At 49.4% G+C, this 12,131-nt stretch overlaps 1 protein-coding gene across 3 annotated transcripts in view; it reads right to left on the bottom strand.

The window, feature by feature from the left end:
• epb41l4a (erythrocyte membrane protein band 4.1 like 4A) overlaps positions 1–12,131 on the bottom strand; it is a 253,139-nt gene that overhangs the window by 83,224 nt on the left and 157,784 nt on the right. For 2 of the 3 annotated variants that reach the window (XM_038805106.1, XM_038805105.1), the window contains exon 13: positions 9,684–9,808. In XM_038805106.1, coding sequence (XP_038661034.1) covers positions 9,684–9,808 — 125 coding nt within the window. The remainder of the gene's footprint in view (positions 1–9,683; positions 9,809–12,131) is intronic. The other variant, XM_038805107.1, reaches the window with a different exon arrangement.

Here is a 12,131-nt window from a genome sequence, read left to right as displayed (position 1 = left end):
CAGATGGTTCCTATTTTCCATCACCTCACAGGAAAAATAAGTATAAGTCCCTGCCTAGGCTATTTCCTGCTGATGAGCATGACCCATAGGAGGTCTTGTGGCACAGTGGAAGCAGCTCTGCCAGGTTCAAGCCCCACCATAAGGCCCATAGGACTTTATGGCCATAGAAGGTGCATTCACAACATGGCCAAGTAAGCTGATTACCAACATGTAAATCCTTTCAACATACACCAATGGTAGGAGGTAAGAGCAGGAGAAATTCCTCGTTGGTCACTATCCATAGCTTCAGGCTACAACATAAATGTAAAAGCATGTGTTGCCACAGTAACTCAGACTACTCGGGGGCCAATTGGCTGGGTGGTCACCTTCTCTGGAGTTCCAGCTGGGGTGGATTCAGGACATGCCTCCTTGCCCTACATAGATCATGGTGCAATGGATCAGACCTGCCTTTGGATAGAGAACTCGAGAAGAAGTATGATCCATCAAATATAAATGTTAAATGCTCACCATAAGTGCCAATCACGACAGAAACAGCAACAAAAAGTGCAGTTGTGACTCAAGGTAAGGAAAAATTGGACTGAATGATTTGATTTCTTCTTGACTTAAAATAAATAATATATATCCTCCTTATAATCAGGCAGGGATCACAGAAGAAAATGCCAGAAAATTCAGGTGGCCAAGCCTACCATTGCATCAGCAGGATGTTACTACCCCATCCAGGGTCGCCAAAAGCTCCACCTTCCCTGCCCACTGTATACCCCTGTTCCCTCCTCCAAACCTGTTACTGCTGCTTTTCAAGGCTGTCAAATGGAAGGAGGCAGTAGGCCTCAGGAAGTGGCACAAAAGGCCCCAAGGTCCTAAATGGAGAGAGAAGACTATGAAGCAGCCTCCTCTTTCTACAAACACTTAGCAACTGAGGGTTTCGGTCTTGGTCAAGTCCCTAATCCAAGGAGGAGAATTCACTCCCTTGGAGTCCCTCCTGCTACGCATAGGAGACCAAACATTTTTAGAGTTTGTTCCCAAAATATGAAAATCTTGAAAGTTTTCATAGCAGTGTTTAAATCTTGTAGAATTAACGCAGGAACTTAGAAACAGATAAAAATGATCAATTGAATGATCAGTTTGCTCCCAGTTTGCATAGAACATTCATAGAAAGGTTAGGCCCTTTGCCCACCAAGTGGTATCTGAGATATGAGCAGTGAGGCTATCACTTGCTGCTAATTATAAAGCAAGTTAAACCTAGTGCCAACAACCCCTCCCCACAACAAATATCGAGGTTTGTTTACAATCAGTTAAGACCCATTCACTTTGGTTTAAAAATGTCCTATTTGAACATACCTCACTCAGAAGCGTAAACAGAGCTCTATACATTCCAAGGATGTTGGAATCAGTTTTGCTGCTTTCAAGCACAATCTAAAGTGCTCTGTGTCACATTCCCTATGAGTGGTTGGTGTCCTCTGTATTCCACTGCAGAATTCACACAGATGCCTCTAAACCAACATTGTTTGTTTCATAGAGTTCCCTCTGTATAACACTGAGCTTTCAGGTACCTCAATGTACCACACTGTCCGGTCTATCTCAGTTCCTTGGTGTTCTGAACATTGTACTGCCAGAAATTTTAATATCTTCTTATGAGAAAACTAATTTCAAAAACAGACTCTGGCTTGATGCAATCACACAGCTACACTACTGCTGACGCAGAACAAATAAAACATAACTGCTTCTTGTAGGTATTCTCAACTTCCTCCAGAATTATTCCGCACTCAGCAGTTTTATGCCATGTATTTGACACCAGTCTACTGGCAATATTAGAGACAGAATATCAAGCTCCCAATAATTTTTTTTTCTAATTAAGGGGCAACTTAGTGTGGCCAATCTATCTACTCTACACATCTTTGGTTTGTGGGGGTGAGACCCACACAGACATGGGGAGAATGTGAAAACACCACACAGACAGTGACCCAGGGCTGGGATTGAACCTGGGTCCTCAGCTCCGTAGGCAGCAGTGCTAACCACCGCCCAACCGTGCCGCCCTATCAAGCTTCCAATATAACACCTTCATATTTATTTTACTATCAAAGAAAGATAAACTTAAAGTATCACTTCAGGCCATTAAGAATATTATTAACAAACTATAGTCATAATAATGTCTCTCAAATAGCAACAGTAGTATTAATCAACCCATAAAAGTTGCTTTGAATCAAAGGATCATCCTTAATGTTTTTGTGACCATTACTTTGACCATTGGAGAGAAATGGTCCCAATGCTTCTTTAATTTACTTTACATTACGTAAAACATCTATTGCTTCCAACTATATTCTCTTCTAGCATAACAATCCTGAAAACAAGGTCATGATACAATGCATCAATGTACTTATGCATCGGAACACTGTGTTGTCATCAACTCTGTGCTCACAGAATGGTGCCTGTAAAACAGCAACTCCTCAAACCCAGAAATAAGACTTGGATATTAAATTCCCGATGACAGGAGCCAAATTTAGTTTGGTTTGGCCTTACAACCTTTGCCTGACTTCAAGTAACCAACCAGGCTTCCACTCCTCTGATCAGTCACAATGTGCCCATTATTTAAATTATTTTCCAGCAAAAACTTCCAAACTTAAATTGGTAAGAATGTAAATACTCCTACTTTCAAGCCACAACTATTATTTATAACCCTGTTGTACACCATCCCAACCTGGAAAATTATGCCTACGAGCCACCACACCCTTAGATACTAGTCACTCTGTATCAGGTGTGGCCAAACTAGTGTCAGAGTGCAATCTACTCACAGAGGCTCGGCACAGGAAGTTTCATATTCCCAGTATCTAGGTCACTGCACACCCATTTGTCCCTGACTTCACAAATGGAATCAGTCTTCCTGATTGGGTTTGGTCTTTCTCCAATCACTTGATTAGTAATTACCTGCACTCTGCCCATCTTGATAAGTTTGAATCACAGTGAATTCCTGGTGGCTTTATGAGAACCTAGCCTGTGAACAACTAGATTATTTTTGCCACTGGCCAACAGACCAACACCAGTCGGCTGCAAAACTACGGGTTTTCCAGGGGCATCAATGTCACCATTCAGACCCCACAACTCAAGCTGTGGCTGAAAATAGATTTTATTCTTTCAACATGAACGTGCTTTCCTAGAAGTTGTTACAATTTTAAAAATATATAAATTCAGAGTAACCAATTATTTTTTCTCAATGAAGCGGCAATTTAGTGTGGCCACTTCACCTATATATCTTTGGGTTGTGGGGGTGAGACCCACACAGACACAGGGAAAATGTGCAAACTCCACATGAACAGTGACCTGGGGCTGGGATTGAACCCGGGTCCTTGGTGCCGTGATGCAGCCGTGCTAACCACTGTGCCACCATGCCTCCCATCGTTACAATTTTAAGGCAGCCGTTTGCGTCACCCTGATTTGAAAGGAGTGAGTGTGGAAGGTGACAGGAGGCCACCCTCTGCAAATATGGCTGATAATATGCATGAATCGAACCGCAGGCAAGAGAAATACACAGGTGCATGCTTCAACCAGAATCATCAAACATATACCACAGCAGCTTGAAACAGGACTTTACATGTATGATTGTTGGGTGGCCTGCAAGGAATTCCTGAATAATTATTGCCTTTTGCACACTTCATAGTTTTGTCCTGAGGCTTTAGGAATCATATTAATCATAAATAAAGCAAAGCCACACCAAAGTAATTGGGTGAAATTGCCAATGATCATGAACCAGCAGCATCAATGCAGCAAAGGAAACTGCGACGCCAGTCATTAATTACAGGTACCTTCAAGAAATGTCACAGTTAGGGGGCACAATTTAACGGCCGCAATGTGCCGGGCGCAGTTCTGTGTGTACTAGTTATTTTGCAGGACAGGCTGAAATCGGGACCCACGTTGGGTATCGATTGGTCTGCGATCTAACCGGCCCGCTCCCGTTGGTGGGTTCCGGATTCCCCACCCCCACCCCCCACACCCCCGGACATGGCGATGAACCAATTATCACCACTTGGTTCAATCTCCATTTCATTAACTAGATGGATGCCTTATTTTAAGGCCTCCTAGGATCTAACCGGCTCCCCAGCAGAAGGTCATGTGGGTGCTCTTTAGCACACCTATTTAAAAATGGGAAACTAACACAATGGCTGCGGTGGGGATTGGTGGAGGTGGGCAGCCACTTTCAAAATTGGGCAATCAGCCCAGGGACACTGGATCTGCTCCACCACTGCTCGGTGTGTGGGTGTGTTGGGGGGGGGGGGGTAGATTTTCCTGGTCGGGGGGCTGGATGCCAATGATCGGGAGTCACCCCTGGGCCATGGGTGAGGGGCACAGCACCTGCCAGATTGTGTGCACTGATAACAGATTATTAATCCAGAAGGCAATCCAGTTTGAAGCAAGAAGACACTGTGGGAACTGGTACGATATTGATCCAAATGGACCACCTGATGATGCCATTGAAGAAATGCTTTTGCAGATTGCTGATGTTTTTGTTGCTGGTGTGGCGAGTGCTGCATGTAACGTGCACGTCACCGTGGATTAAACATGCTGGAAGTCCAGAATGTTCAACTGCACTTTGAGTGCCAGTGGAATATGTGGATGTCAGGAGTTGGTTCCGGTGACATTGGGCCATGTGGGAGGGGCTGCACAGCAGTGGCTCCTGGATGGAGAATGTCACTGATACATGGAACAAGACACACATTGATGGACAGATCATTTATACAACAAAGTTCTGGACATGATAATATATTCTGAGGCTTATCCTCTGTTTCTGAATGGGATGGCACGGTGGAGCAGTGGTTACCATTGCTGCCTCACGGCGCCGAGGACCCAGGTTTGACCCATTAATTGGAAAAAAAAGAATTGGGTACTTTAAATTTAAAAAATATATAAATCCTCTGTTTCTGTTGAGGAACCTGCGAGGGGTGATAATGTGTGTTTTCCTTTTTGGGGGAAATTGAGCTGATATAGCTTTGTATTGGTAGCAATATGGAACGGTGATGTTTCCTTGTTACCGGTTAGTGTGATATGTGGAGCGTTATGTTGTTGATCTTCAAATCTTTGTGACTGTTGGCTGTTTAATAAACAAAATATTCCCAAGTGTATTCTCATGGGTACACGTGCCATGTCTCAGACAAGTGTTATTAGCAAGCATTCCAATCAAACTGTGAGGTCTGACACTTTGCCTGAACCTTGGAGGTGTCAGCATCTCAGAGGCAGGAGCTGGGCCTCAGTACTGTGATATCGCCGCAACCAGGGATTGGGTTTGTGGACCAGGGAAGGGTACCTGAGCTCGGTCCCCCTAACGTACCTGGGGTCTAGGGGCCCCTGCTGTGACGATGGATGCATGTGAAGGGTGGGCTCCCCTAACACAAGAGGCTCATCGGATGGCACCATGAGAGAGGGTAAAGGAGGGGCTTGGGAATTTAGATGTCCTGGTGTGGAAGCCCTAACTGATTGTCGGTCTCTCCCTCTCTCCAATATAACAATATGGATGTGTTGTTGACCCTGCAGCAGCAGCCCCCATGGTGCTGGTGGCAGCCCAGGTGACCAAACTCTACAAAAGGTGGCAACAGCATCGACGTATGCTCGAGACGGCACCCCACGTGCAGAGAGCTGCCCTGCAGTAGTCATGGGTGTCTTGTATGCCCGGGCAGCTGACTATATAAACTTTGAGCTGGACCAAACCATCAAGGTGCAGCAGGATTCTCCATCATCGCCAAGATGCCCCAGGTCCGGGGGTAATTGATGGTACACATGTTGCCTTGCGCGCACTAAGGCATCAAGAAGCGCCCTGCACTAACAGGACGGGATTCCACTCCCTGAATGTTCAGCTTGTGTGCGACCACCACCTCAGGATAATGTTTGAGTGTGCATGCTTCACAGGGATTATACACAACAGCTACATCCTGGCAAACTCAGAGATCCCTGGCATCTTTGAGGACCACCCCACGATGACGGGTTGGCTTTTGGGGGTAAAGGGTACCTGCTGAGGTCATGGTTGATGATGCCAGTACGGAGGCAGGTGACTGAGGTAGAGACCCAATATAACGAGGCCCATGCAGCCACCCGTGCCGCCATTGAGCGGTGCATCAGATTGCTCAAAATGCGGTTCTGATGCCTGGACCGCTCTGACGGTGCATCACAGTACCCCCCCCCAGAGGGTCTCCCGCTTTGTGGTGATCCGCTGTGCCCTCCACAACCTGACACGGCACAGCAGCGGGATTACGAGCTGGAGGAGGAGGAGGGGGATTCGGCCTCGGCTGAGAAGGACGCGAAAGGCCGGATCAGATGGAGCTTGTGGGTGAGCCTGGGGAGAATCCTCGGGAGCAGCCGAGGGAAAGAGGACAGGCGGTAGCGGCGGCATGCCTGGAGGGCCTGGGAGGCCCTCATCCTCACCGTTTCTCATAGGACAGGGCTTTTTCCATCATCTCACCCGCTCTCTCCCACTTCACACTCCCCCCATCCCAGTTTTCCCTACCCTGGGTCCCCCTTAGCCCCCAACCCCCAGGTACATCAGCCGGGATTCTCCCCTACCCGGCAGGGCAGGGGGTCCCGGCATTGTGGAGTGGCGAGAACCACTCCGGCGTTGAGCCTGCCCAAAGGTGCAGAATTCTCCGCACCTTTAGGGGTTAGGCCCGCGCCGAAGTGGTTTCTGCTCTGCCGGCCGGCGCGAACGGCCTTTCGCGCCCCGCCAGCCGGGGCCAGACCTTCGCCAGCCGGCGTAAGTCCGTGCATGCGCCGGAGCGTCAGCGGCTGCTGACGTCTTCCCGGCGCATGCACGGAGGAAGGGGTCTCTTCCGCCTCCGCCATGGTGGAGACCGTGGCGGAAGCGGAAGAAAGAGTGCCCCCACGGCACAGGCCCGCCCGCTGATCGGTGGGCCCCAATCGCGGGCCAGGCCACCGTGGTGGCACCCCCCAGGGCCAGATCGACCCGCGCCCCCCCCCAGGACCCCGGCGCCCGCCCGCGCTGCCAATCCCGCCGGCACCAGATGTGCTTTGATTCCCGCCGGTGGGAAAGGCCTGTCAGCGGCGGGTCTTCGGCCCATCGCGGGCCGGTGAATCGCCGCGGGGGGCCCGCCGACCAACGCAGCGCGATTTCCGCCACCGCCGACCCCGGGCGATTCTCCGACCCTGCGGGGGGTCGGAGAACTCCAGCCCTCATACCCGCCCCCAGTTCCCCCCATCACCCCCTTCCCCCACTGGCCACCCCTAACCCCAACCTACCACCCATGGATGCTTCACGTGTCACATGTGTAACATACTTTAATTGTGCACATTCAAAACCCCAACTGTCTCTAGCTACCAATGACCCCTCACCCCTCGGTGCCCACTCAGTGATCCCCATTCTTCTTCAGATTCCATGCTCTGCTGCTACATCTGGATGTGTCCCCAGGATGCTGCTTTTCGCGCCCTGTTGCCTTTGATGCCCCTGGCGGGCGACCTCGGGAGGACCTGGGACTAGACGGTCACAGCCACATTATCAGTGACACAGGCGTCACCGTGCCACCCCGTTCTGCCCGCTGACCTCAAGACATGCTGGGGTAAGGAGGGGGGACTCAGAAGAACTGGAGACCGCCATTGTCTTCCTGGTGGAAGGCTCTGTGTTGGCCTCCAGCCCCCCTTCCTCCCAGATGGTGTGCATGGTGTCCAAGGGGACTCCATGGGATGCAGTGGCATCTGGAGTGAGTTCCAGAAGCCTCTGCGTCAACCAGCATTGCCGGTCCTCGCGCCTACCCGTTGTCTGCACCATAGTGTCGACACCGTCAGCGATGCTCCTCAGTGCCTTGGACATGCTCTAGAGTGCCTCGGCAATGCTCACCTGCACCTGGGATATTCTCTGCAGTGCCTCAGCACATTCCCCCTATGTTTGGGATATATCTACCAGCAACTGGGACATGCTGTCAAGGTTCTCAGTCATGACCGCCACAGACTGAGCCACCACCACTCTTGGCACTGATGTTGTGCTCCAGTATTTCCACCGCGGTCTCCACCCTAGCAGTGTTAGCCTTGGTGCCACGCATTGTCAGCATCATCTCCTGTGTCAGTAGCCTTTGGGACTCCTCCAATCATTGATGCACTCATGGAGTGCCGCTGACATCCCCTCCTGGATCTCATGCTGTATCCTAGCGTCTGCATCAGCTCTGGGATAACATTGTCCAGAAGCTTCGCATCTGACTGGGGCCCACTGAGTCCTGGGATGCATCAGATTTCCGACTGCTGTCTCCCTTGGATGTTCCTCCCTCCATTTGATATGCATCTTGTGCGTGGTGGTTAACAGATTGTGCCCCAGAAGCCTGTCCACTAATGTCTCCCACCGAGGTGTGTGTCTCTGCGCTGGCAGAAGGTAGGGATGACAGCTGTAATGCTTCAATAGTGGCATCCATGGAGCTCTCCTGTGAGCTGTTCTCTTGCAAAGCAGGGGCTACCCTGAATAACTCGGCCCCATCATTTGTGGATCTTGCAAGAAATAGGACACGTGGTCAGAGGGATGGATCGTCTTGTCTGACATGCACAACTCACTCGAGGCGGGTTATCTGGGTGAAGGGGTAATGGATCCTCACCTTTCCGGTGCTGCCAACCTCGGTGTGAGTGACTGCTCTCTACTCTGTCAACCCCCGCTATCTCCAGCACCCGTTCCTCAAAGGGTGGGGGGGGGAGGACCTGCAGGTGGCATTGGTGGCTCCGAGATTGATCCTCCGACAACCTCGGGGGAACAGGATGTCCTGTCTCACCTCCATGGCATCCAACAGCCTGGCCAGGTTGGCATCCCCGAAGCGTGGAGCAGATCTTTGCAGTGGCATGGATGCGTGCTGACTGGAATGTGCTCGGGAGCGGTTAATGAGTTCTCCCCATTGTTAGTGGCGAGGTGCTGGACGGGGTCCAGGCGAATCAGCTGGTGGTACGGCCATTTCAACCATGAAGTCCATGGGGGATCATTTCTGGCACTGATTGCCATTAGATACCAGTGGCGGTCACGCCGGGACGGCCGTCGGGAAGCACCCAGGAAGTTGTGCCCACTACGGCACTTAGTGCTTCACCAGTTGGATCGCGCCCAGAATGTTTTGTGGAGGCAAACCAATCTGTTATTTAACTGTGGCCAAACCATTATGTATTGTTATCGCCTACTGGGTTTGGGTTAGATTGTAACTCGCTAACATGAGCGGGCTCCTTTTCAGCATGCACTACAATTCACATGCCCATTTGCATGCCAGCACTGCAGGAAATTGCTCCAATCATTTTATGTCCATTAATATTTAAGGAGAGGTAGACAATCACATTGATAAAATGCATTCCTAGAATATAAAGTTCTGCACTGGGAGCAAAGATTTACTTCAACTTAATTTCAGTAAACAACACAACAGAGGGATTATTATGTTGTCACCATGTAACTTCTCAAGTATTTTCTATTCAAACAACAAATGCAAAATCTGTCAAAAAACTGTATTAGATCTGGAAATGTAAACATAAGAGTTCACCGATAATGTTTTGAACTGCTTGGCAATATATTTTGGTTACCTCAAACTGTGCTGGGGGTTTGGTGAGGGGACGGTGAAGCAAGACATTTCATACTTTTGCAGTCTGGGGTAACAGAAAAATCAAGTCCTAAAGCAATGTTATGGCCAGTAAACAGGTTCCAAAGGTGTATCAGCTGCAGACAATAGAATATTACTCACCTGACTGCTGAGAGTGAAGGGTCCTTTTAGGGTACGTTTTACTGCGAGTTCTTTGGACATTCTGATCAGGCCGCGGCAGCTCAATGGATTGGTCTCGGTTTAGTTGAAATGCGGTCTTGCCACTGCTCAGAAATAATTTATTATAGTTTATTACTTTAATTGTGTATATTTTATGTATGCATAACTATATTTATTATCTTTATAATAAACCTTTAATATTTCTTTTGCAAAAAATTTTTTAGGGTTCCAGTTTTTTTTTAGAGTAACAGCTCAAGTGTATCTCGTATTTACAAATAAAGTGGTTTCATAATTATAAAGATTTTTACATGTAGTCTCTCCCCCTCCCCCGCTCCCTTTTCCCCCCCTTTCCTTTGTTGTTAGCTTAGTTTCCCTCTTAGTGTTGCCTTCTGCCCTGGGCGCCACACACTGCTTCTTTCTGTTAGGGATTTTAGATTTTGTCGTGGGGGTGAGGGTGCATGGCCACTCCCCTCCTCTCGTTTTCCCCACGCCTTGTGGAAGCCGTCGTCAGACCCTCAGATGGTGTACTTGATCTTCTCCAGGTGGAGAAATCTGCCAGCCAGTCTGCAGCTGTGGGTTGTGCTGCTGATCGTCAGTCGAGCAGGATTTTCCGGCGTGCGATTAGGGAAGCAAAAGTCAGGGCATCGGCTTTTATGAAGTTTTGGCTGGTCCGATACCCCAAAGACTGCCATTCTCTGGCATGGCTCCACCCTCACCCCCACAACCTTGGACATCGCCTCAAAGAAGGCTGTCCAGAACCCTACCAGTCTGCAGCATTCCCAGAACATGTGGGTGTGTGTGGCCGGGCCTCCCTGTCAACATTCACTTTGTCCTCCACCTCCGGGAAGAACCTGACCATTCGGGTTCCGGTTAGGTGAGCTCTGTGCACCACTTTGAACTGTACATTAGCCTGCCACAGGGGGAGGTGGAGTTGGCCCTACTCAATGCTTCACTCCATAGACACCAACCCACTTCCGTCCCCAATTTGTCCTCCCATTTCCATCTGGCTTTGCCCAGTTGTGGTCTTGCCCTGTCTAGCTGCCATCCGTATATGTTCCCACAGTCCCCCCCCCCCCCCCCCCCCCCCCCCGTTACTGTCTGTGTTAATTAGTACCTCTAGTAGTGTGTGTCTTGGGGCCTTGGGATATCTTGCTGTCTCCTTTTGGAGAAAGTGTTTAATCTGGAGGTGCCTGAGTTCCTGTCCTGTCGGTAGTCTAGGTCCTATGTCAGCTCGTCCAAGGTCACGAATCTGTCCCCTATGTAAAAGCCCCTGACCGCTTGCGCCACCCCGTCCTATCTCCATTTTGTAAAGGTGGCGTCTAGCATGGCTGGCGGGAATTTGTGGTTGTCGCAGATGGGGGTCACACAGGACATCTCGGTTAGACTGAAATGTTGCCTCATTTGATTCCACGTCTTTAAAGTGGCTGCCATCACTGGGCAGGATGGGTACTTTGTTGGGGGGGTGGGAGCGTTGCCATGATGATGGCTCAGAGGGTCATTCCCTTGCATGAGGATTCCTTCAGCCTCCCCTATTCCGTGTTTGGCTCTCGTATCCATCTCCTCACTGTCTTGGCTGTGGCTGCCCAGTGGTAGTATTGTAGATTCGGCAGAGCCAGGCCGCCCATGTTTTTCTTCCTTTAAAGTGTCGTCTTAAGCATCCTTGGGTTCTTACACCCCACACAAACGGCATGATAATTTTGTCTACTTTGTGGAAATAGGCCTTGGTATGGGTCTGAACAAGAAAAGGAACATTGGTAGTACGTTCATTTTGATCGTGTCCACTCTCCCTGTCAGGGAAAGCGGATGTGCATCCCATCTCTGCAGGTCCTTTTTAACTTCCTCCGCCAGACAGGTCATGAGTCCCCAATGTAATTCCAGGGCGGCATGGTAGCACAGTGGTTAGCACTGTTGCTTCACAGCGCCAGGGTCCCAGGTTGAATTCCTGGCTTGGGTCACTGTGTCTGTGTCTGTGAGTTACCTCCGGGTGCTCTGGTTTCCTCCCACAAATCTCCAAAGACATGCTATTAGGTGAATTGGACATTCTGAATTCTCCCTCTGTGTACCCGAACACGCCGGAGTGTGGTGACTAGGGAATTTTCACAGTAACTTCATTGCAGTGTTAATGTGAGCCTACTTGTGACAATAAAGATTATAATAATATAGACTGGTCAGATTCCACTTGTGAATCCGTGTCCAGTCATGGGATAGCTGGATCCCCGGGTAGCGGAATTTATTTTGGGCTACTTTGAATGGTAATCCCTCCATTTCTGTCCCTCCCCAATCTGCGTTCACAGGGAATGCCTTGCTCTTGCCCAGGTTGAGTTTGTAACCCGTGAAGGCTCCGAGCTTTTCCAGAAGCTGCGCAATACTGTGGAACTTTTTATTCCAATTATTTTTAAACCTTGAATAAAAATGGATGCATTTGTCAAT

This window comes from Scyliorhinus canicula, chromosome 8 (genome assembly GCF_902713615.1).
Source record: "Scyliorhinus canicula chromosome 8, sScyCan1.1, whole genome shotgun sequence".
NCBI lineage: Eukaryota > Metazoa > Chordata > Chondrichthyes > Carcharhiniformes > Scyliorhinidae > Scyliorhinus > Scyliorhinus canicula.
The sequence above is the reverse complement of the archived record's forward strand: the minus strand, read 5'-3'. Positions and strand labels throughout refer to the sequence as shown.